Below are 25,952 nucleotides of genomic sequence, written 5' to 3' on the forward strand. Positions count from 1 at the left end.
AATTACAACAATAAAGCAAATAAAAAGAAAAAAAGGCGTCCTAGTTTCATAAACAATTATTTGTAAACGAGACATTACTCCCTCAATGTGTGAAACTAGTACATGTCCAGAAACAATTTGCCCAAATAAGCAACAATCAGGGTTGGTGACCATTGGCAAACTAGGTCATGCATCTAATCTTAAATATTTCAAGACGCTTGGTTGTGTGCGCTTACAAACACACTCACAATTCCATTTTGGAAACAAGGAATCCTCGAAACCGTGAGTCATTTAACAAATAATAATTTTTTGTTTGTTGTTATTGAATTTTCCTTGATAAAGTCACCACTGCTGTTACTTTTCAGTCAACTCCTTTTCTGGACATGCTGTGCTAGCTTTACACATTGGAAGGGTGACGTCCAGCTAAAAACGTATAATAAGAGAGCGATGACATGAGTATGACAGGAACCATGGGCAGGAGGAGGAGCAATAAAAGTGGGCAAGAGGAAGGATATTAGTCCCTTCGTCTAAGAAGAGGAACAAATGCACACATTTCAAGGGATTGAGAAGCAGTGCAGCTCTCAGCATTGCCTCACCCCACAGAAGTGAAAAGAGCCACTTTAGAACGACATTCTTTGTGGGAAGAAGTAAACAGAACGTCCACTCAATCCTCAACTCTAAACTCTGTAGACTACTAAACTCTAAACCTAAAACTCTGTAGACTACTAAACTCTAAACCCTAAACTCTGTAGCCACTGCTATTCTAAACAGGGCAGAGGGGGAATAATTTATCCATTTAGTTGGAAGGATCCACGCCGTTGCCACTCGGGAGAATAAGGGGAGGTCTTGGCCGTTGGGGTCGCAGTCGTGGTCATCATGAAAGGCGGCTCCAAGTGCCATTCCAATTTTTTTTACGCGGGACTGGGCCCGATGGCGCCAGATTTTCGGCTTTGAAATGCGAATTTGACGTGAAAGGCGATCAGGTGACGGGCAATGGACAGAACATCTCGAAGTTCATTTTGGTTTGCCAGCGATGGGAGTGAAAGAGTAATGGCTCACCGCAAATCGATCCAGTCCACGTCAAGGCCGAGATACATGTGCAACGACGGTGCACAATTTGCAGATTCCTCCTGATATATTTAAGCGCGTGAGATGTGTGTACAGTGGAATCTGTCTCACATGTCTCTCTGGTCTGAATTGTTTGAATGAATTAGGACCCTTGAAGAAGTCGTCGGGATGGAGGGCAATCATGGACCGCGGCGGTTAGATTCGTGTAAGTTGTGGTGCCGGAGGCTTGGATCTTAGGGTGGAACTGTTTTGTGTGTGTGTGTGTGTGCATGTATCGTGAATTGGGATGGGAATCTGCGGGTCGGGTATAAGTACATGGGCCCAGGCGCCAGTGCGAGGTTTCGCCCTGTCTCAGTAGTCGCCTTGTGTTCTCGCTACCTGTCTTTTAATCCTCTTTTCATTTTTGTGAACTTGGCATTTAATAATTCATGCGCATAATACAGTAACCCAGTAAATTGTGAGAGGTTTCCTTGGTAATTAGGACAGCTCAACTCAAAGAGAATATCTAGCTGAATAAGTGTGTGCTCCAATTTCGTTGAGGATATTGTCACAAACCTTTTCAGCACTCTTTCCTTTCTTTCGTGAAGAGAGTAGTGCAGGTTAACGATTGTAGATGTTCTGCATTCAAAACTTTGATCCGGAATTTAGTGATTTCAGTGAGGATGGTGTATGAATGGGGGAGAAGGGCTGGAACTTGAAGCGCAACACCTGCAATGGTTGGTTTTGTTTTATTGGTGCGCTGGGGAAAGTAGCTGTAAGCTCTTATGTGTTTCGGTTGAAGGTGTTTTATTTCTTATGAAGGCATTTGTGTCACTTGTGCCATTCACGGGTTCGACACGGAAACTTTGTGACATACGAGCTCAGCTTTGAAGCTCAAGTATAATGAAGCTTTTGAATAATCATTGAATCGATTGCGAGTTTCGATTGCAGTAGTGCAACGCAGGCGGTTAGCAGTTCAGTTGCCATTCAGGAACGCAATTCCTATCGGACCACGTGTATCATGTACCCTTCTCTCTGCGCTGACCCTCCTTGGCTGAACCGGGAGAATGATCCATTCTTCTTATTAAAAATGTGTCGTGCTAATTGTTCTAATTTTAAGTTTTTGACTCAATTATGTGAATTTTCCGATGGATTGAATGTGCAGTACGTCAAGAAGAGGAGCAGGAGGAATAGAAAACCCGAGCTTTTCTTGTCAAGAGGGGTTTACGTTCGACGACATGGCGCCCAGGATGCCAACCTTCAACAGAAATTCCAGGAATGGATCGATGCTACATAGGAGGCTGAGGTATCTATTCCACAGCTTACCTTGCCAAAATCCCATATCTTTTCTCGTCAAAATCTCTTCATTAATTTCCGCAATTGAATGTGTTAATATTTTCTGGAAAAATTAAAGCACGAAAAGTGGTAAACCGATGCTCTAACTCGAAAATCAACCCTGTAGACCATGCCAATTTTGTTTCTCTGTTTCTAGCCGAACTCTTCGTGAAGCGGGGCTGATCTATCACTTTCTGCAAAATTATAATTTTTTGTTCGATCTTTGGATCCCTTACTCATTGTACTGGTAGGGCCTGTATTAATTTTCGTACCTTCCCTTAACTGTTGGAATTTCTGCGCTGCTCTCCTATGTTGGAACGTGCTTTGTGGTATTCGTGTTTTGCTGTTGAATGGCATCTAAAGGACTTCTTGTAAATATAGAAGTCCGGTTGCTCAACGAAGCATGATTGCTAGCTGCATTCAATGTTACATCTGAAAGAATTGGTTTAATTGAACCGAATGTTGCTAAATTGCAGGAGGAGGGAGTCTAAGGCGAAAACAAAAGGACCGGACCCTCTCGAAATTTCGGTACCCTCCCTCTACGATATCTCACAAAACACTAATGATCAGCACAACTTATATTCTCGCAGGTACAGTGATCATAATTTACATCGCGTTTTTCAGATGGTCATAGACATCTCATGAACTGATTTCTTTGCGCGATTTTCGTACGTTCCTATTTCCGAAGTATCTGAATCCACTTTTAAAATTCGCGTTCAACATTTCACTTCATTTTTAAGCTGGATGTGTCCTGCATTTGTTTGTTCATTGTCAAACCCTTGACCGTTGTACCCCGTGAATTTGACATTCGCTCCCCACCTAGTTTGGTTTTAATCGTAATTTTGCGACACTTTTGTAGGATACGAATCTCACCAGGTGGCCAGTGCACGCCCGTGAACGAAGAAGGGACGAGCGATGAAGAACCGGTGGCGAAAGAAAAGGTTCTGCATTCGATGACAAAGACAAGTAGTGGACGCTTGAAATTCGGAATGCCCAATGTCTCCATTTGGGACATGTTGCATGAAATCTTATTGTGGCTCTCGAGACAGTCTAAGGGCAAGAATATCAAAGCTTCTAAGGTACTCTTTTCAATGTGTAGTATTTGTTAAAAACCCTCTCAAGACCTTCTCAATATTTATCCATCTAATACCGCATGGTCCAGAATACTACTCGGGATAATGTTCACATAGTATGTACTAATTTCTCGCCGGTTTTCGCATCACACTAGTAGAAGCAAACTGCTGATATGTGCGCAACTTGTACTTGACCGAAGTTTGTGTAGTATTATGATCCTGTTGAATTCTTGACCCTCAGTTTTGTAAAAACCTGTAAGGAGTGGCATGTAGGAGGTGCTGAAGACGTATCACGACTTATTTCTACACGGTGAAGTGCCATTTTCGATAAAAGTACGAACTGCTCTTCGCTCATGGCCATTGCGGCCCATGCTTGTATGGGTATGATTACTGACTAATTTTTCTCGAGTCTCTTTGCAGTGTGTTCAATTAATTCCTCTGTGCAACCACAAAGGTGAATTCCGTTTGTGTTGACCAGTTTTTGAAGATTTGTCATGCTTGTGTTGTGATGAGTATCGCATCATTGTCTCTGAATATTAGCTCTGCAAGAAAGATTATATTAGCTGTAATGCTTACTGACATTTCCCACATTTGCAGATAGAATTTCTAGCTGCTATCATATCCGTCGTCGTATACATTTTGACTACGTAACTCTCGCCCTTTCACAATACTCCTTCAACTCATACTCAAAATGCACTGAAACTTCATCTTAGTTCTGTGCTTCTGGAAGCATTTGTTCCTCGTTTTTACAGAATGGGCCTCGTAATCCGGGTCATTAGTCTCCTTGCAGATACCGAACTGGCGACCGACCACATTGGCAGCGTTTGGCCGAAATTGTATGTGGACTCTTTTTCGTGATTGATTACATTTTGAACGTGTACAGGTACGCAACAGTCATAACAAAACAACTTTTAAAACTTAATATTCCAAATTGTATTTTATTCTATGTTTTTTTTCGAGACGGTACCTTGTTCTTACATGCATGCACTCTAAAAGAAAATATTTGTGCAGATGATACGATCTGCTGAAATATCAATAGCTGTATTGTTACATCGGACTAATCGGAAAGTAAACCTTTTATTCATTCTCACATTTTCAAATTGCCTTCAATTTTCATGTTCAGTTCTCCGGTGAGGCTTTACTACATTTTTTCTTTACGTGGAGTTATCGACTTTGTGAGCACTCTTCCAATCATCTTGTATTGGAGGTAAAGATGGGTATAGTGTATCATTTTTGTCACATGCTGTTAAGCTCTTTGAGGCGGAGCCTCTGCTATTTTTTAATACATTGAAATATAAGATTCGTAAAGGTGACTGATGAAAGCACCTTTTTTAATCCTGTTCTGCGCAGCCCTATAGACAATGGTGCTGCTGGTATACTACTCTTCTTTCGGGCGTTAAGGTGAGGGAGTTTCTGGGTTAGATTGATCGAGTCTGAGTTGCCGCTTTTTACGCACCCTTGAAGGGATTTGAATTGAGGGTTTCTTACCAGAAATATTGTACGTTTCTATATAGGATCATGCCTCTGATCACCCATGTGGGTGGACGGACCGGCGGTGCCATCAAGGAGCATATTTTTATACTTGTGATGTACACGTTTGGAGTTGGTTGGTGCATCATTCTTCTCTTCGATGCCTTTTCTAATTAGCACCTTGCAGCTATCGTCAAATTGATTGATGCATGTCCTAACGTTTGATACACCTCACAAATACCCTCGAAAGTCGTTTCTATCAATCTAGCCCAGAACTCAATAACATCCTTATAATTATGTGCTGTGGTATGCATGTCGGCAGTGTTTATTGCGGCGGGAGTTCTGCAATGGGTTGACAACAAGATGACTAAGCAGAGTGTGAAGGACGAGAATGCTTGCAGTGATACTGGCTGCATGACTTTCTTCGACGCCTTTTGGTTAATGATTGTTACTGTGGGTACACAAACTTATACCGCTGATTGACTCTACCATCGTTCATTTAAACTCGAAAACGTTCCGTGTACCATTCCATTTCTTACTCAAGCTTAACTACTTTTTCATATGACAGATGTCGACAGTGGGCTATGGCGATATCACACCCAAGTCGAACTGGGGAAGGGCTATCTTGATTGTACTGATTATCAGTGCTTTGGTGATTCTACCTCCTCAGATCAATCGTATCTTGCATCTTGCCTCCAAAAGGTGCTTTTTCAGTTCTAGATCTTGATGCTTCCGCCTTGAATACTTGTAGTAACAAATTTTAAGATGGGACATGCTTTATGCTGCTGGAATGTTTCTCAGTTCATGCTCTGAGTTTAGATTCGTCACTATGTTTACATGGACACTTGTATGTTTCCTTGAATTTGAACTTGGTATTACTCTACTTTCATGCTTATTGTTTGATGAAAATTTTAGCTGATGCAGGCCATATGGAGGCGCTTTTGATGTGCGCAAGGTCGTAGGTTCACGTTTTTTCATTGTTAGTGGCAACATATCATTTGAGACAGTGCAAGCTTTTTTGGCCGAATTTTATCATCCTACTCACGAGAAAGGTAACTCAGAATGGTCAGCATCCTACCATGGTGTATTCATTTTTTTTTTTTCCTTTTTCTTCTTCTTTTTCGAAAACAATGTGGCTAATTTCACACGAAGAGTGGTCAAAAGTAACTTGAAACCATGGGTTCCTAACGGACGGTATCGGATCATATCCGGAATTAGCTTCAGATTTAGAATCAAGACAACAAGCCACTAATTTGGTGGATAAACATCCTGTGTATCTAGCTGACTGGTTGCATTGCTGGGCTCTGCTGCAGACATGTGGGCTTTTCCTCTACAAATCGTTATTATGGCTCCTTTCAAGCCGTCGTAAGTATTTTCATAATTTCAAAGTAGCCATGCATTGTTATAAGCTCCGCATTGTGTATCTGAATGTAGAATCATGTCAAAATCTTATTGCGTGTAAGCTTCGTGATGAAGTGGAAAGCCGGGACTTTCAGGTTCGAGTTGAAGTCGTTATTGATGCACTACAAGGATAGAGTGGAGTTCATCCAGGGCACTCCCATCAAGGACTCCGACCTTGACCGCGTCAGTGCCAAAGTGGCCTCAGCAGTTTATCTCCTTGCTGATGCTCAAGCCAAGGTAAAAAATTGCTTTAAAATCTGTCAGCGTCCTGCATGAATGCTTTTTCTGCAGCCAGATTACAGTTTCCTAGGAATACGTCTATTTGGTGTGCTTCCACTTCTATTAAGATCCGAGATGTAATGCCCGTGTGCCAGCATTCGTTCACAGTTTACAAGGCCATTATCTCATGATTTTATCTTGTGCGTTTGTCTTTTTAATTCATGCTTTGCGACTTGTAGGATCCTGCAGCAGAAGATGCTGCTCAAATAGTAAGAACACTGGCTGTTCATCGTCATTGCGGGTCCAAAGTACGTGTGATAGTAGAGTTGCTGCAACCCGAGAAGGCTGCTGATGCTATTTGGGATGATACCAAAGACGGAATCGAGATCATTTGCCTGGACCCCACTCGATTTAAACTCTTAGCCCGCAGGTGATTTCTATCTACTGCTCTTTCCACGCAAATTATTGACTTGTTTGCTATTTTTAAACGGCTTTTACTCCCACTCGATATGCAATTGACTTAAAATTTTTGGTGCTCTTCAACAGCTGCCATATCAGAGGCTTGTCAACATTTGTAATCAATCTATTCCGCTCCGGACTGGACATTTCGAAACCTTTGAAAGATCATTGGATGATGAAATACATGCACGGCCTCCACCAAGAAGTATTTCCAGTGATTTTACCGGATCTATTTCACGAAGAAAAACTTACATTTGAGCAGGTGCGTACATATAATAGCTGAATTTTTTCACATAATTACGATTGTTAGCTCTTGTGTTCTGATAAGGCAACTGCTCTTAATTGTGACTAACGAGCGCTTTCGAACGGCAGGCTGCAGAGCTTGTATACCGAAAATTCAGCGTCATACTATTTGGAATAGACGTCCGTCATGAAGAAGATGGCGAAGAGTTTCGCGACGTTGTCTTATATCCAAGAGGAAGGGTATTACGTCCATCAGATGTAGGCTTAGTGCTATCCCCGGATCTCAAAACAGCTGAAAAGATTTCTAAACTCGATACGATTGTGCATCGTCGCCCGGGATTGCTCCAGTTTTTTTGCGCTCCTCATGTGAAGTCAGGGTTGACGAAGGATTCGTATCCCGAGGAATTCCGTAAGCTTCTTGATGTAGTGAAGCAAGGAAAGTTTTCGGATATGGAATTAAATGACAAGTCGCAGTTAAATCACGAACTCAAAATTGCTATTTTCGACCAAAATGCGAAAGAATCAGAAGATTCATCTGTCCCAAAAGAAGATAGTTCACGGAAAGGTGACACTGGTGTGAGTCGGCATTACGGCCTCACTTCTCACTCTTGTTTGGTGAAAGGTGACAAGGATGGAAGTTCACATGGTAAGGCCCGAAAGCAAGGAATTATTTCGCAGGTCTCTGCAGGGAAGGCGGAGATGAAAGTCATAAGTGCCCACCAGACTAGAGACACTAATAAATCATTGTCGAAAGCAAAGATTTTTGAAGAAATCTCAGATTCGTTAAAAATTCATCGCCGTGTTTCGTTTCCTCCGGATTCGAAGAGCTCTGCCAAGACACCACGTGGAGCTATCTGTAATCTAGAGGATGCAATCAATGTTATGATGAGCTGGCCTCCCCAGGAGCAGAACTACAAACCTGATCCAGCAATTCTGGAACGTCATGCCACTGAAATTTTGGAAAACCTGCAACGCCGCACGATGAAACTTGTGAACCTCCCAGTTCCCCACATCCTAGTGTGCATACAAGGGAAATGGCCTAGCAGTCTATTCTACTTTGTTTCCCAGCTTCGAACGCCCGGTCTACCAAATTCTCCTGTAGTGATTTTACATCCTAATTTTCCATCTGAATCAGACTGGGGCAACGTTGGTTTCTTTGACGATGTTTACTTTGTGAAGGGTTCCCCTAGCTTGGGGCTAGACTTGTTACGTGCAGGTGTTATTCAAGCAGAGAAGGTAGTCATCCTAACGCAAGGTGTCCAGTTGGAGCAATCCATTGGAGAACACGCTGACGACCAGGACCGTTCGGCGCCTTCTCAAACCTTTACGCTTGATGTCAACAATGTCTTCATAGCAGCCACAGTTATTAGCCTTCTCTCTGCCTCTTTTCGAAAGTGCTAAATTACGTGGTGATTTGTTGATGTTTAAAATCACTCTGCCGATATTAACATGGTATTGAATCGGGTTATCGTGCAGGTGGAGAGATTGCTGCGACATGAAACAGCTAAGGATCGTGTGATCGTTGAACTTCAGCAAGAAACAGAGATTCAGTACCTCCAACCACGTCTGTTATTCGATCGCCGCATCTTCGACAGCGAAATGTATCTGCGCAACCGATCTGCTACTTTCCAGTTCGCTCCTCCCTACATTGGTGGGAAAGCATTCTGTCCGGCTGCCCTCGGTGTCCTCTTGTGAGTACCCACCATCATATGTAATGCAGAATTGCCCAAGTACATAGCTGCATATTGTTCAATCTCTTCTCTCGAGTTTCATGACAAAAATTGTTCTTGCAGTGTGCTAATTCTTGCAAGTGTAAATTAACTTGCAGGTACGCGACATTTTTCAATCGTCAAACAGTGGCTATCGTGGACCAGCTTATAAGTGGAGGTCAAGTCCTTGAATATGATGAGGAGACAAATGAAGAGCGCGCTTCTGACACTATTATTCGGGATCTTGGCCAGATTCCCGTACCCAAATCTTTTGTTGGTTTTACCTTCAGTGAGCTTTTCATCGGGATGCTCAGGGATCACGGTGCCTTGGCCCTGGGTCTCTACCGAATAACTGGGTTGAAACACGACGGCCTTGGTTTCGTGTACACCAATCCTCTTCCTACTGAGGTTGTTGAAGCGACAGACCTTGTGTACATCTTACATTGAAACAGAGAGGGATAGATCTCTTTGCTTGGAGGGTTTGTTTGAAATCTCCAAATTAGGGTGAGAATCATTAACTTGATGAGGACAAATATGATTTTGTCCTTTGAATGGAACTTTATCCATATTTTTGAATATATTTAAAATCTCAACTGTAATTTTGCACATTTAGTGTTAGGAGGCTTAGTTGGACCTGCCTCAGTGTTCAAATCCTCTTTTACCAAGCCGCGCTTTTTCTCAACCAACCAGCTAAAGCTGCTGCAACAAGCACTGAACCTCCCATTCCCAGAAAGCTATCACCCAAGACAGAAATAAGTGGAGTGCGAGGTGAAGCATCTTCACTGGTGAAGTAATCCGTCCAATACGTGATGGTGGCAAATCTCTTGACCTCCTCCACTTGATTTAATGTTGCTTTCAGCAGTCTATTCTTCGTGGGTTTTTGCTGGTTTTACAAGTCCGAATGGTTTTGGATGTGGTTCAATGCCATCGTCAAGAATGTAAACCTCCTCTTACATCTTCTGAAACTCCTGTCTGGGCTTAGAGGCGTCACTTACCGCCTCCTGTGCTCTATCGCTCACAACTTTAGGTTTCAATTATTCAAGGACCAATTAAGAAACTGTGAACTCGTTTATCATTCTTCAATTCATGTGCTGCTCTGGCTAATGAACGCCAATTATCTGTTATTTATTTATTTATTTATTTATTTATTTATATTTATTTTTTCTCATAAATTCGGTGAATCTAATTCTAAACTTCCTCTAGACATAACCAACCAGATTGTATGATCTACAACAGAAGTACAATTTGGGCCATAAATCTGAGCAGTTAAACAGAAGCCACAGAGGACAAGAATGCAATGTTCCTTCAGTGTACAAGGCTACAGGGCAGCTAAGAATTGCTTGTAGAATCTGGGAAGACCTTCGCAGATATAAACACAAGTGCCACCATCTTAACATCAACAATGTCAAGCCATTTTACAGTCACACTTTGGTGCATTTACAGTCACACGTTGAATCCATCTGATGTGAATGCTCAGATTCTCACTTTCTTGCGCTAAAATGCCAACCGTCTCCTCTCGACGTGTGACAAGGGCGTGGCAATCCCCCAGGAGGTACGTGGTACACACGGACAACACAAACAGAATGAGGATCTACATTGGTATTTGCAGGCAATGCATTTTAGCATGTCTAATGTTCTTTCAACCATACCACCAGCTGTATGAAAGAATGAAAATTTTCATGTACATGGAGTCATAATTCCAAACCTTGTGCATTTGGAAGATAACTTAAAATGGGTCAACCAAGATATATTCAGATGTTATTCTTGGAACTTAATCGAGACCAAAGAATTCTTACAAACAAGATTTATTTGCATCACATGAAGAATTATTGTTCACATAAGAGAAGATAAATGACTTCAATTTCACCAACAATGGTAAAACATATTCCACACTAACAATTTTTATGTCCAAGGAAAAACTACATCAAAATTGAAAGTTATAAAGGATATATATTTGTAATAGAGCTCATTCAAATTCAATTTTTAAATACACTAATTTTTTTAGGTATATCTATTTTAGTAACCTAAGGGTTGTGAGGGTAACTTGAAAATGACAAGCCCGAGTAAAGACTCATTACCTTAAAGTAAGATAATACATTCTATAATGCCAAGTAAAAAAGAAGATAAATCTTTGTTTGTGCCAAGTTTTATACAAGAGAGCTTAGTTGTATCAAGAATGTTTGCACTTCACTTTCTTTTCCAAATAATGATGCAAATTCTTGAAATCTAAAAGATATATATATTCAAAAATGATATTTTTTTTACAAACTGTACCTTTAAATAGAAAGGATAACTTGTAAGGAACATGAATGTTACCCTAGACTCAATTTTATAGGTGATGGTCTAAAAAATAATATTTACCTATAGAATTGGATTTGGAGTAGTTTCCAAGAAGCACAAAATTTACATCATTGAATTTGTTTCTCACAATTTGCTTATAACAAAACCAAATCCTCAATAGTTCTAAATGAAAATGGCTTAAAATAAAAAAAACTAAACATATCTATAATCTCAATTATACACAATCATGTGATTTGAAATATTGTCTTTTTGAATTATCAAAAACATAATATAAACTTTAAGGTGTCTTCATCTTTCTAATGTCTTCTATTCAAAATATTTCCATCCAATGTGTTCTTTCTAAAACATAAAATTTTACTATATATATTTATATATTTAATTAAAAAAAAAAAGCATTTTAACATCTCAAGTGTTATGAAATAACTATGCTTCTTATATCTATATATATATATATATATATATAAAGAAATTGCTATTATCGATCCTCATTAGTACATAGTCCATCATTCACTAGGGCATGTACTCATCAGTCACTGGGGCATGTATTGGTCATTCACAAGAATGTGAACATCACTCTGAAACCAATGTCAAACATATTCCTTATTGTTACTTTGGGCTTCTGCTGCACCAACCAACCACGGAGTCAGGGACCCACCCTTCCACACGGTATCACGCCCTGAACCGGTCCTGGAGCTACGGTAGAGCTGAAGTAGACTGGAGTCGACACTGCAGCCAAGTGCCCTCACACCGTCCTGAACAACACACCCGGAGTGCCCACGTCGGCGATGCCAAGTCAGCACAATGGATGCCAAAGTGGCAAAGGATGCGGGCGAGGCAGGGAGGCCCTGGAGGCTTCGAGAGGGTCCCCTGGAGTGAGTCGAGAATGCTCGGGAACCATCTGCTTCCAATTCTACACTCTTCCTTGCTTCCTTCCTTTCCGACGCCCTCTGCAATTCCCTCGGTCCGCCCTTGCATTGTGCATTCTGGAGTAGTATATATAGTGGCTCTCGGCGTCAGAGCGCGCATCGTTGATTGCAACACGGACTGAGTTGTTACGATCGGAGTGTGGTTGACGAAGTGTGTCCAGTTGTGGTCTTCAGCTTTCTGAGAGATAGTTTGGCAGCTGAGATTTTTGTGAGCGTCCATTGTGGGAGGTTATTCGTTCAAGTAGGTCGGCCGTTCCTTGAACTCCGAGGCTCTTAGGTCGCAGCTTGGGGTGAGACGCGGTTGAGTGCATTTTCTTCGGGTCCTGCGTTCTTGAGAGGTCGAGGCAGACATGGCTCTATCGCTGTTCGGCGGTCGTGGCAACAGTGTGTTCGATCCCTTCGAGTTCGGCGGTGTGTGGGATCCTTTCTCGGTGCTGGAGAGCGGGCCGTCCCGGCGATTTGCAGGCGACGCGCAGGCCGTGGCGAACACGCGGATCGATTGGCGTGAAACGCCGGAGGCGCACATCTTCAAAGCGGACCTGCCTGGGCTGAAGAAGGAAGAGGTGAAAGTGCGAGTGGTGGAGGGGAGGACGCTGGAGATCAGCGGCGAGAGGAAGAAAGAGGAGGTGCAGAAGGGCGATACCTGGCACCGGGTGGAGCGTGCGCAGGGCAGTTTTATGCGACGGTTCCGGCTGCCGGAGGGCACCAACACGGACGAAGTGAAGGCGCAGGTGCAGGACGGAGTTCTGACGGTGACAGTTCCCAAGCTTCAGGAACCGAAGCCACAAGTGCGCCAGATAGAGATCGCGTGAGGCGTGAAGGTGTGATGGTGTGCTACATACTGGGTCGCGGAACGTGTACATAGAAACGGGAACGAGCGCTGTCGCGGGATTTGTTACAGTGCGGAAGTAGGAATAGGCAGCATCCTGCAGCATGCGCAGGGTGACTTTGAAATGTGTGAAACGAATGAGAGGGATGTGAATGATGGAAGATACTTGTGAACGCTGGGGCTTGCGATGGAGCCGCCCCGGGCCATTGTACACGAATGAAGGAGAATGTGAATAAAAGAGACATGCTGCTTAGAGCGGTTAATCGCAAGCTTGTGAAGGGTGATGTGGTCGGATGTGTGTGTATGTTCGATGTGACGGTTCGCTCCTATGTTTAAACTGTAGATTAAACTTGCATGGCAGACACCTTCCTTGGCCGTGTTGCGTCGCTTCTTGCACCTCATTCTATTTGTGTTTCTCATATTTTTGTTGTTTGTGTGTTCCGTATACCTCTTGTGGGATTTCGAGGGTCTTGTCACACATCAAGTGGAGACGGCTAGAAATTTAGCTGCAGGGAGTGGGAATCTGACTGCCCACGTTGCAACTTGACATTAAATGCATCTCGCTTCATCTGAGCTTAACATCGCTTATGTTACGATGGTTACAGCCGCGATTATAGATTTACAGGTCTTCACAGATTCTTCAAGCTATCCTTAGTCTCCTATAGCGTTTTCCAGTGGAGGAATATTGCATACTCGTCCTCTGGGCTATTGTTTAACTGCTCAGAGCCATGGCCCTAAATACTTTTTCTATGGTAGATGATCCAAACTAGTGGATTATGTCCAGTGTAAGTTTAGGATTAGAGATATCCAAAATTCAAGGAAAACTAGAAAACGGCATTCATGAGCCAGAGTAGCCGATAAACTAAAGAGTGATAAACTAGTTGACAGTTTCTTAGTTGGTTCTTGAAAAATAGAAAGCAAGAGAAAGTTGTTAGCGGTAGAGCACCAGAGGAGATCAATGACGCCTCTATTTCTAACACAGGAGGTTCTGAACAGAACGCAAGAGGAGGTTTACATTCTTGACGACGACATTGAACCACATCCACAACCATTCGGACTTGTAAAACCAGCAAAAACCACGAAGTATAGACTGCTGGAAGCAGCATTAAATGAAATGTAGGATTTGCCACCAAGTCGTATTGGAGGAATTACTTCACCGGTGTTGATGCTTTACCTCGTACCCCACTTATTTCTTTCTCAGGTGACAGCTTTCTGGGACTTGAAGGTTTAGTGCTTGTTGCAGCAGCTTTTGCAAGTTGGTTAAGAAAAGCGCGGCTTAGCGAAAAAAAGGAATCGAGTACGAAGGAGGCAGGTCCAACTAAGCCACCCAGCACAAAAGAAAATCTGCTGCAACAAGCACTAAACCTTAAGGGGCAGAAGCAGATAATATTGCACTGTCAATGGTACTGCAAGGTGACAAGAAGAAAGGGAATGCAGAATGGCTCAACATGGCGGTTGGTAAAGTTTGGAGCTTATATTGCCTGAGTTTGGAAATGGCAAAGAATGAGACAATGCAGCCTGATATTGAGGTAACCTTTCTGTGGAGCTACTCATCCGACAATATGCTTTTATCTACACTCAAGATTCTTCAGATAAATGAAAAGGCTCATCTACAAAAGATAATTTAGACCTCGATGAACTGTCTATGCGTTTGTTCATAAACACCTCAGACCATCAACTCCAAGCCTAACAGTGTCAACCTGATCACAACAACATTAAGAATTGCCAGTGCACCTCTTCGACCTTCAGTTTATTTGATCTGCATAATAATCTGCAGATAACACGAGCTCAGCCGCACCGACCAATGCACAATCTGTTCAAAGATAGGAAAACGTTGGCGTCAGCTCTGGCGTGAGGCAAACAACTGGCAACTGCACGATGTGGTACACGAGGTCTGGTAACCTTCGTTGTATCTTGAATGAGTTCAGGGTTCAGAGCTGTCGTATAATAAACTGACTTCAACCATTTTAGGAGTGTCTTCAGGACATGGTAGACGAAGTTTGAAAGCGCTGATGGATCCAAAGACAGGGTCATCTTCACTCATTAAGCTACCAACTAAACCACAAAGCGTGCAATAAACGTCTTCCAGACACAGCATTAGAGCCCAAGACTCTATGACAAGCTCAGGCCTGATCAGGCTCTACCAGATATCTGTTCCGACATCAACGACCCATGAGTGCAAACCGAGTTACTATTTCACCTCACTGCCAATCAGACCTTGCTTGAACGCACACTAACGGAATCTACATACGCAACCCCCCCCCCCCCCCCCCCCCCCTCCCCCCTTGATCTGCTTCTCATCCGACAATATGCAGTCAAATCCAGCCCAGGAAACGCACGAAGGATAGACGTTAGAGCATCAGTCAGATGCTGGTGGCAAAATCAAACCTGACTCTAACGAAGCAGATCACCAGCGACAGGACGATGGATTTGAAGGGCTTGCAACAAGGTCTTTAATATTTTGTAGAAATCTAAACAAAAGTTTTTTAAATTCAAATAAATTGTCTATAAATGATTGCAAAAGTATCACCAATTAATATCTAAAATGATTCACATTTGACCAAAACCAATATTTGAAAATTTGAAATTACCAATTGTATGTGACTAGGTCTTTAATTTTTCACACCCAATCAAATTAAGCTATTGCAAATTAAATAAATTTTCAAATAGATGATTTTTTTTTTTTTTTTTTTTTTTTTTTTTAATTTATTGCACTCATCTATGCTCATTTCTTTTAGTGTTTCTAGTTCATCAATAGATGGTGGAAGTCTCTTCAATGATTTATACTTGTTAAAATATACTACTTCGAGATATTTAACCATTTTTTAACCATTTATTTTTATTATTTTATTTAATTAGAAATATATTTATAAGATTTTAACTCTAATAATTAAAATCTAAATTCATGTAAGCCAATCCTCAAGTATATTAAATCTAAAAGAAACTCTCTTACATTCATATTTGATACAAGTAAAGAATAAAAACATGCTTTTATCATCCTTAACTAAAGCATCATGACTACTTTTTAATCTTTTCTACAATTTCTCATCATTGTCACGTCTATCAAAAGGCTTGGCTTTTTATGATCTTTTTAATGCTTCATTTCATATATTCCTTTCATTATCAATATTCTTAATATTATATTTTCTTAAAATTGTCTTAACACTTGGAGATTCAAAGGTAATGCTCCACATGCCTTAACAATAGCTTTAGTTTGGTCTTTTAGTTCTATAAATTGTTTTTCAATAATTCCATCAAAAAGAAAAAGAAAAAGAAAATTGAAGATTTAAACTTATTCAACATTTTTACATAATAAATATCATTTCTATAATCATATAATATATCTCAATGTCAAGTAGTCACAATTATCTTATTTCTTTTTTTGGTGTCTTTGAAAGCATATACTTGCAACTCTTCCAAATTTTTTCAACACCTACATTATCAACTACTAATGAAGCATTATTCTTTGACATGCAATCTTTGATTTTCTTCAATTAAATACCTACATTTTATTCTACATTCTACTTCTAATCAATTAAATTATGAAATAGATTCTTTTGACATGCTCAAATAATACAAGATTTTATATATTCTAAAATATACTTTTCAAATTGATATTTTACATGATTATTTTTATTATTCTAATTATATAAGTACTTGTTTAATATTATCTTTTCTATACCATCCATTAAAATTAAAAAAAATAAAAGAATATTTTTTTTACCTTTTTCAAAATTTGTTAAGGTTTTTTTGATAATTGCATCAATAATCTAAGAAACATTAAAATTCATGCATTTCAATAATCCAATAGCAAAATGTGTCTATTTATTGAAATAGTTTTTTCTTTCAATGTCTTTAAAACTTGACTTTAGATGCTCAATTCCGATATTAATGACTTCCATATCAAATACCATCTTTTTCATATCAAAAATATATTATTATAATTAATAAGATTTGATCCATCATAAGGTGTAGAGAAGTAGATGAACCCTCTTATGTTTTGAAGAAACCTAACATATTTTAGTTCTTCTTGAAAAAATTGTGAGTTGTATAAAATCAAAGGGTTTAAATTGGAAATTTTTTAAATATATTTATATTAAATACATTTTATAAATGTGAATTTAATTAGATATTTAAATTAAAGATAATTAAAATTCAAATAGATTAGGATCTTTAAAATTGCATTTGAAAGGTTAGTGAAGATTTCTATGTTTTTTATCAATTTTTCAATTGAATTGAGGTGATTTATTTTGAATTAATATTAGATTTTTAAAATATTTCTAAAAAATATTGAATAAATAAATAATAAAAAAATTGATAATATAACATGGCTATAAGGTGAAAGAAAAAAAATTATGAATTAAATTTTAGAAAGACATGGATAAAAGATAGATAATACATTTATTATTGATGTTATTTTTTTATAAAAAAGTCTTTTTTTTTATTTTTCAAGATTATAAACAAGATAAAAAAAATAATAAATTAGAAAAATGAATAATATATGTATCTATGAGAGGAAGTTAGTTTCCAGCAAATAATATCTTTAAAAGCTAGAAATTAATACTTGAAGAGGGCCAGTTACGAATTAAGATCAAAATTAGATCTTTAAGCACAAAACTGTATATATAAAGTATTTTCAAGATTATTTTGTTAATCAAAAAATATAATTAAAATAAAAAACCTTTTTAGAATTTTTAAATATTAATTTTGGATTAAGTAGAATAATATTATTTTTCCAAGAGTTTTTCAAAGTTAGAAGAGTTTTAAATGATTTGGAATTTGGAAGAATAAAAAAAATTATATATTTGAATATTTTATAAACATTGTAACAATTTGATAAGTGAAAAGGTATTCTACTTATATGTGGTAAGTATAAGCCTTTTTAACATCATTGAATCTTTTTTTACTGTATGAGGGATATAAAATATATTATATTAATTGTATTAGTTTTGGCCTTAATGAATAAGTTTCTGAAAACTAAGGAATTGCTATCATTATTTGACTTCTTCCTCTCTAGCCAAGTCTTTATTCTTGACATCTTTCAAATAATCGATTGTTGCATGCAATGGCTTAAACAATAAATTATTCTAAAGATTTTACCTTTGGCATTGTCAATAATAAATATTTATTGATAAGATATTCATTGAAGTCCACGTCATAAGCAAGATTTTGGAATTCAGCAGCATGTAAATTGCCAAAATTATAATTTTTAGGTGAATATGTGCTTAGAGGATGTTAAATAAAGGAGAGTAGTATTAGTGGAGAAGAAATGGAGTCTTAATAAGTCTTGGAGGTAATTATTTTAGTTAGTTTAGGATTTTTACTTATTGTTGAGTAGTAAAGATTAGTTATTAAGGTCAATATTTATATTGGCCTTCTATCTTTACATATTAATCATAAGAAAAACTATAAATATTAGTTAGTAGTTAGAAAAAGCATGAGAAAGAACTTCATGTCTTTTTAATTAGTTATATAGGAAGTAGGATTTATAATAGATTTAAATTTATTTTATTACTATAAAAATCATCAAGATAGGAAATTATATTTTTAAACTGATATTATTATAGAACCATTATAAGAATTTTATAATTTATCTAGAATTTATTTCGAATTTTTTAGGAATTTTTCGAGCAATTTTGAAGATTTGGGTAAAAATAAGTTTTATTACTTTGGGAGCCATTATGAAGAAATAGAGCAAGATTAGAAGGCCACTCAAGGCCCTTCGGCTAATTAGGTGTTTTTAAACACTATGGTGAAGTCAAAAATGAAAAATTATGGAATTTACTAGTAGAAAATAGGAAGACTAGCAGCTAGTATAGTCCTTGTAAGAAAAGAGGTTCACAAGTCCGATAAGGGTTGTAGCACATTGAAGGTAGTTAGGAAGATAAGACTAAGGCCTCATGGCCTCTCTTGAGAACCAATATGCACTACTTGAAAGCTTTGGTGAGGCTCAAACTCTCGATTTTTTAAAGCAAGTTATCTTTCAGGTAAGATTATTTACTTAACTTTTTATTCATTTATTTGTTATATTTTAAACCTTCATAACTTATTCATAGTAACTAGGATTTATATGTTTCTTATACCATTGGAAAGATAAAAAAATTAAATTTCTAAAAATATATTTTTTATTTTTATTTTTTACTTTTTACTAGATAAAAACTCAGTGAACAAATTGTGACTAGTTTTGTAGTGTACAATTGCTTGATTACACTTGTTCCACTTGTTTTGGGTTTTACTTCTTTTATTCTTGTTCTTGCTACTTTCACATCACACCACCCATTACAAGCAACTCTTAATTGAAGCCATCTTGTAATTGGACTAATAAGTGAATTTTACACTTATATATTATAAGAAATGCAATCTTAGATAGAAGTTGACTTGTTGCAAAACTCCTTGAAATTTCAATCTTGTTCCATCAAACTTCTCATGCATACTAATCCTTGTTCTTATCATACTTGTAGAAGCAAAATTTCGTAGATTTGGTTGTAAGGTTGATCTATTTACTTCTTTCAATTACACAACTTTTAACCGCGGACTCTAAACTTCTTTTATAGGCATAGGAATAGCACTTCCATGATTCATATTAGAAATATGTGAGATTTCTACTCTTAAAGTATTGACAAGCTCTTGAAGATTTGCAGTAGTTGCAAATCTATTCTCACTTCCACTAAGAATAGTATCCATAATCTTTCTTCTATAGATAACTCAAACAATTTCAAAAATTAAATTAGAAAAAAATAATCTGTAACTTCTAATATTAAATAAAAATTTCTAAAATAAAAGATAATTTTTTTTTTAAAGAAAATATTAGTATTAAAAAAAAGATTGTTTGTTTTAAAGATGGGTACTCCACAACCTTCAAAACATAGCAATAGAAGCGAGATAATTGACTCACTTGTAAAATAAGATAAAAATAGTAATTTAGGAGTCTTATGAAGAATATGAATCTTGAAGAAAAAAATCCTCAACATACTCTTGTATCACTTCTTTTTATTTCATAAGTTACCAACATATGGTTAACTTGTTAACTAAGTTTCTAACCTATCAATCAATTACAATACATGTAAAATCAAAGCAGTATCTATGAAGCTTTTAAGAAGCTTCTTTATAAGATATTATAAAATTAATTTACTTTTATCTATTTTTACCTACTTCTGCTTAATCATATAGATATTTACTAGAATACATATGTATATCCATGACAGGTACTTAATTGAATTGATACATTGTTAGCATTAGTTCTTTCATTTGTTTTTTTATTTATATTATAATATTTTTTTATTTTAAAATTTTTTTTATAATAAAATTAGAAAAAATAAGATATCTAATATTACTTAAAAAGTAGAAAAGATGACTTAAGAAAAATAAATCTAAGAACAGTATTAATTTAGAAGTAGATAATCTATAAATTTTAATATTATTATATTTTATTAAGAAAAAATGATAATTTATTCTTATTTTTTTAAAAAAAATTATATTATAAATATATTCTTGTTAATTAATCAAGAATAAGAATTTGAAGAATATAATTAAACATATGAAATGTGTCTAAAAAAAAGATGATATTAAGAAAATAAATAAATATATATATATATATATATATATATATATAAGAAGAAATTGGAATGACTATTGTCAAAGTCAAAAAATCTATGGATTCTTGAAATTAGACTAAAAGCAAGAAAAAAATTAATTAGAATAAAGAAGGCATCACCTATATTGGAACTTATTATAAATACACATAGATCAAACTCTTAATAATTTTGTTTAGAAATAAATATAAATAATTTTTTTTTATTAAAATAAGTTCCACCATATAGCATAATAATGGCTATATTAGATCTAGACCAAAAATCCTATTATTAATCCTAGAAATTGGTTTGTATAAGCTCCGAGTTGTATCTATACTAATCCATGTGGGTGTTGCCCTTGCATCTCTACAAAAAAGCAAGGTGGTGGGAAAGAAGGAGGAGGGGAGGAAGAAAGAAGAAGTAAAAAGCTAAGAATCTAATTCTGCTCCTTCTTAAAAATCCTCCTTGGAAGTTATTAAAAAATCAATAGGCAAAGTTTAAAAAAAGAATTCTTAATACAAGACAAATATCAATACTTGCCCTTATATATATTATATAGCTAAGAATTATGTCATAGCATTTTGTAGGACTTCTAACACATGTCTAACTTGTATCATAAGTAGCAAATATGTATAATTCATAGCCTACTTGTAGGCCAAATTTTCAACCTACCAATCACCTATGGATATATTTAAAGTCAAGTTTACATCTATTGAACTTCTAAAAAGCTTTGAAGGTTCCAACTAAGAACCCAATTCTACTCTAGAAATTCCTCTGCCCCAACTCCAAAAAAAATAAAAAACAAAAACAAGAAAACACTGCTAAAGAGGACCACTTTGCCATGTTTTGCAACACCTCCAAACACCCTGATTGTTTTCATCGCATCATCTTCGTTCTTTGCCACAGGTTTTCTTTCTCTTCAGTCTTCTATACTAAATTTTTTTCTTTCAATCTTCGGTTTTGACTCCATCCTCTTTCTCCACCTTACCGTTTCTAGCTTTCACAGTGATGTCACTGACTGTCAATTCTGCTATGCTGGGAGAAGATGGAGGTTGCTATTGCTCTTGCCGCCAGCTCCAATGTTCATAACCATCTCAACATTCACTCCATTTCCTCCGACCTCGGAAAGTGGTGGTAACCTAACAATCACAAACTCCAACACATGCTTCCCCGTGCATCTTGCCAGAGCTAAAGGAGTGCTGCTCATGCCGGTGCACGACCTGCTTTGTGGAGAAATTGCTTCATTAGGAGCTTGTCCCTATAATCTCATGAAACCTGATGGTGGGCCTGCACTGCTATGTTCTACACTGTTGCCTAAAGCAACTTCGTCACTCATGAGTGATTGTATCCGACCGGAAAAATTGCTATTTCTGGTTGCACTGGGCTCTGAGTCCATGTGCAGTATATGTATGAAATGTTTAGAAACTGCAATGCTATCCTGTCGTTGAACCTGTTACTATTCCCAAAGTGTTTACTTGATGCCGGTGGAATATTGAGAAGGTTACGGAACTCGGAGGAGTGGACTCGGACATCATTCATCATCAATCAGCGTCAGCTGTGCCGGTGAAATGAACTGAAGATATGCAGGGAACCTACTGTGCGGAAGAATTCAGATATAACATGGAATAAAGTCCTGAAGCATCACATGGCAAAGAAGCGCTTGCAGATTAGTATGCCTTCATATGCCACAACGCAGATCTCTGGCTGAAGAAAAGAATCCAACTACTACTTGAAATCATCTTCCCGTCACCGGCGTTCTAAATTGTTGTGCATTGACAATAGATGCGATATTTCCTCCTCATTTTTGCCGTCAGTTTTACAAATCTGGTCTAACAATGCGAAGCAATTTTGCACCCTTTCTTTGAGTTCTTGCCCTCTGCAGATCTTGAAGGATGTCAAGCAAGTGGTTCAGCAAGAGTGTGTTGTTCTTAATAAACTTGTCTTCATATTCTCGCTTCGGCACCAGTAGCCTCATTTGGGCGTCAATAGATGCTATCTTCTGTAAATATGCCACAGCTCAGAACTACAGAAAGATTACATTGCGGTACTATTGCTTCTCGCAATAGGGTGTCTGATGCCAATCTCCACCGCTATGATCTACCTTCTCATTTAAGAAATATAGCTCACTCTACATTTGTAGCTTTTCTCGTGCCTGATACAAACAGGTCGCAATGCAATTCGAGAGTTGTTGCAACCTCACATCAAAGAAGCTTACTAGAACTCTGCTACACATATATCTCTAACAGTTTTAGTAAATCTCAACTATTGACTGCCAACCTTCTTAAACCCTGAGTTCCAAATCTGTATTTCAACAACCAAATATCAGGTTTCTACCAAAGGCATGATGTAGCAAACATGAATTGTTGTTCTTGTAAAACCACAAAAAGGAAAAGCAATGAGATTGTATATCTAAAGTAATTTTAAGATTTTTTTGTTGATCAAAAAGTATAATTAGAAAAAAAAACTTTTTTAGAACTTTTAAACATTAATTTTGGATTAAGTAGAATAATATTATTTTTCCAAGAGCTTTTCAAAGTTAGAAGAGTTTTAAATGATTTGGAATTTATAAGAATTAAAAATATATATATATATATATATATATATATATATATGTATGTATTTGAATATTTTGTAAACATTGTAACAATTTGATAAGTAAAAATTTATAAAATTATTAATTTTTTTAATTTTAAAGATGCTTTGCAAGTTTGAGATTAGTTAACTAGTTAATTAAAAGTTATTGAAATTCAATTGGTTTAAAATCTTAGAATTTGGATTTCAAGGATTAGTGAAATTTTCTTTATTCTTGTACAATTAGCTAGTCCAATATAGACAAAATTTACAAACTTATTTTTAATTTAGATCAAAGAATTGTTTTAAAGCTTCAAGGCAATTAAATAGTACAATTTAGAGATACAATTACTTGTAGATTAACACTAAGGTTGAAAAAAAAAGATGTTGAATACTCAATTTATTTAAAAGCTTTTTCTTCCAATCAATAAGATGGATTCTTTAAAAATTTCTTAAGCTTGTTGATAACTAATTATCAAGGACATAAATCTTCAAAAATTGAAAGATCAAGACACTGTTGTGTTACTCAAAAAGACTAAATAATCACTCAAAGATGGTAATATATTAAATTAAAATGACTATAACAAGAAGATTAAAAAGTCTTAAAATAAAACGAATGATTAAAAAGATGTTGACAAGAATAAAAAAAGACATTTCTCTTGCTTCTATATATACTATCTAACTAAAAGCTATGTGGTATTTTTTTTTTTTTTTTTTTAAATTTATTCTAATTATATTTTTATCCTAAACTAGTGAGTCAATTTGAGGACTCAAACACTACACCTTCTATCAATCTTGACTTTTGTTTTATTAATACTTTTGATGATTTATCCTTTTTTTAATTTTTTTAAAATTTTATTTGCAAATCTTTCATCTTTTGTATAATTTTATCAATGCCTATTTCTTCTTTTTTTGATGTAGCCATTGAAGGTTGAATTATAGATGTAGAATTTTTAGTAATAATTTTATTTGATTTACTTGCAATGGTCTTTGAATACCTATCCTATCCTTATTTTTATTATTTTTTTTTACAAGCAATCCTATTTCTTCCACTTCTTTTTAATTTTTTGTCAATCCTTTATTTTCTTCTTTATCTTCAAGTAAGATTTCAAATTTTCTTATAATTCTCTATCAATTGCTTGAAAAAAAAGCTCCACTTTACTTGAATCTAATAATTATCTCTTTTTCTTTGATAAATAAAAATATTGCTTTTCAAACTTTCTTAATAATTTTGTTGTTAGAGGATCTTTCTTAAGCCTTTCAATCTATTCAAAAAATGATTTTTTGTAATCCAATCATTATCTTTTAATGAAAACTCATGCTTCAATGCATGAAATAATTTCTTCCATGAACTTCTTGAATGTCCTATAATAGACCTCATATGATTTTTTTATCTCTAATGTAATAGCTAATTCAAATAATTATACCATCTTCCTTTCTAAAACATGCTTCAATTCTATTTCTTTTACATAGAACCTTAAATACTTTGTAATGTCCTTCCCTTCAAATTGATCAATCTTATCTACAACTACCTATAATGCTTTGTTTGATATACCCTCTTTGCGTTCTTTTACTTATTGTTGTTGCATAAATAAGGCAAAAATGTCAAATATGCTTGCGGATTTGAGATCAAAATATATACCTTATCTTCTACTAATGTCTTTGCTTGTAATTCCAATCAAAGTACTATCCATAGCTCTTCCTTCAACTCTTATGCTTCCTTTTATCCATAATTCAAATAACCAAAGAAAAATTCTAAATACCTTCTATCTCAAATTTTTTACCTCGATATGAGTCATCAAATTGATTCACTAGTTGTTTTAGGATAAAAGAATGCATGTAGAATTCCAAACTTACAATTGTTAGATGAAGATGTACTTAGAGGATGTTAAATGAAGGAGAATAGTATTAGTGGAGAAGAAATGGAGTCTTAATAAGGCTTGGAGGTAATTATCTTAGTTGATTTAGTATTTTTAATTTATTGATGAGTATTAAGGAATATTTACTAAGATCAATATTTATATTGGCCTTCTATCTATTCATATTACTTATAAGAAAAACTATAAATATTAGTTAGTAGTTGGAAGAAGCATGAGAAAAAACCTCGTGCATTTTTAATTAATTATGTAGAAAGTAGGATCTATAATAGATTTAAATTGATTTTATTATTATAAAAATCATCAAGATAGGAAATTATATGCTTAAACTGATATAAGTATTATAGAGATATTAAAATAATTTTAGAATTTATGTAGATTTTTAAATTTTTTTAGGAATTTTTAGAGCAATTTCAAAGACTTTGGTAAAAATAAGTTTTACTACCTTGAGAGCCATTATGAAGAAATGAAGCAAGATTTGAAGGCCATGTATGATTCTTAGGCTGAAAGGATATTTTTAAATACCATGGTGAAGTCAAAAATGCAAAAAAATGAGTTTTACTAGTAGAAAATAGGAGGACCAGCAGCTAGTCTAATCCTTATAAAAAGGGTGGTGTATAAATCCCATATAGGTTGTAACATCTTGGGTATAGGTAGGAAGATAAGACTAAGGCCTCAAAGCTTCTTTAGACAACCAATACATACTACTTGTGAGCCTTGGTAAGGCTCAAACTCCCGATCTCTTAAGCAAGTTATCCTTGAGGTAAAATTATTTACTTAATTATTCATTCATTTACGTGTTATTTTTCAAACCTTCATAACTTACTCATAGTAATTCGGATTTACATGTTTTTTATATCATTGAAAAGATAAAAAAAATTAAATTTCTAAAAATATATTTTTACTTTTATTTTTTATTTTTTACTGAATAAAAACTTAGTG

General features: G+C 36.2%; 2 protein-coding genes and 2 long non-coding RNA genes across 15 annotated transcripts; all 4 read left to right on the top strand.

Moving 5' to 3' along the window:
• Positions 1-801: 801 nt before the first annotated feature.
• Positions 802-9,534, top strand: LOC112285717 (uncharacterized). 11 transcript variants are annotated; one of them, XM_024526757.3, is made up of 20 exons: positions 802-1,252; positions 2,192-2,332; positions 2,838-2,951; positions 3,221-3,440; positions 3,708-3,815; positions 4,032-4,081; positions 4,225-4,317; positions 4,558-4,641; positions 4,785-4,835; positions 4,949-5,040; positions 5,227-5,357; positions 5,473-5,606; positions 5,829-5,956; positions 6,218-6,269; positions 6,401-6,542; positions 6,764-6,954; positions 7,071-7,245; positions 7,356-8,588; positions 8,703-8,917; positions 9,055-9,534. In XM_024526757.3, exons 2-20 carry the CDS (start codon positions 2,265-2,267, stop codon positions 9,380-9,382), a joined length of 3,609 nt encoding a protein of 1,202 aa, XP_024382525.1. In that variant the 5' UTR covers positions 802-1,252; positions 2,192-2,264; the 3' UTR covers positions 9,383-9,534. The 11 variants fall into 11 exon arrangements, with proteins under 11 accessions (XP_024382525.1, XP_024382521.1, XP_024382519.1 ...); XM_024526753.3 differs by lacking the exon at positions 802-1,252 and adding an exon at positions 1,290-1,385; XM_024526751.3 differs by lacking the exon at positions 802-1,252 and adding an exon at positions 1,400-1,763.
• A 2,555-nt stretch (positions 9,535-12,089) lies between these two features.
• LOC112285323 (17.4 kDa class I heat shock protein) lies at positions 12,090-13,260 on the top strand. Its single transcript, XM_024526029.3, has one exon. It carries the CDS (start codon positions 12,513-12,515, stop codon positions 12,972-12,974), a length of 462 nt encoding a protein of 153 aa, XP_024381797.1. The 5' UTR covers positions 12,090-12,512; the 3' UTR covers positions 12,975-13,260.
• On the top strand, positions 13,190-14,126 carry LOC149988440 (uncharacterized). The gene is made up of 2 exons (XR_016504428.1): positions 13,190-13,309; positions 13,974-14,126. It is a non-coding gene; the product is annotated as an uncharacterized LOC149988440 (long non-coding RNA).
• Positions 14,127-14,271: 145 nt separating this feature from the next.
• Positions 14,272-15,247, top strand: LOC149988441 (uncharacterized). Of its 2 annotated transcripts, XR_016504430.1 has the most exons (3): positions 14,272-14,520; positions 14,769-14,883; positions 14,975-15,247. It is a non-coding gene; the product is annotated as an uncharacterized LOC149988441 (long non-coding RNA). The 2 variants fall into 2 exon arrangements; XR_016504429.1 differs by having other exon boundaries at positions 14,769-15,247.
• Positions 15,248-25,952: the final 10,705 nt, after the last annotated feature.

Source organism: Physcomitrium patens, chromosome 8 (genome assembly GCF_059467195.1).
Source record: "Physcomitrium patens ecotype Gransden chromosome 8, ASM5946719v1, whole genome shotgun sequence".
In the NCBI taxonomy this organism is placed as follows: Eukaryota; Viridiplantae; Streptophyta; class Bryopsida; order Funariales; family Funariaceae; genus Physcomitrium; species Physcomitrium patens.

Bases quoted from the DNA above. Each gene is read 5' to 3' on its own strand.
- LOC112285323 (XM_024526029.3), top strand. From the start codon at position 12,513: ATGGCTCTATCGCTGTTCGGCGGTCGTGGCAACAGTGTGTTCGATCCC.
- LOC112285717 (XM_024526751.3), top strand. From the start codon at position 1,717: ATGAATGGGGGAGAAGGGCTGGAACTTGAAGCGCAACACCTGCAATG. The intron at 5,607-5,828 runs GTGCTTTTTCAG...TAGCTGATGCAG, and splicing joins TTGCATCTTGCCTCCAAAAG to GCCATATGGAGGCGCTTTTG. The intron at 5,957-6,217 runs GTAACTCAGAAT...GCTCTGCTGCAG, and splicing joins TCATCCTACTCACGAGAAAG to ACATGTGGGCTTTTCCTCTA.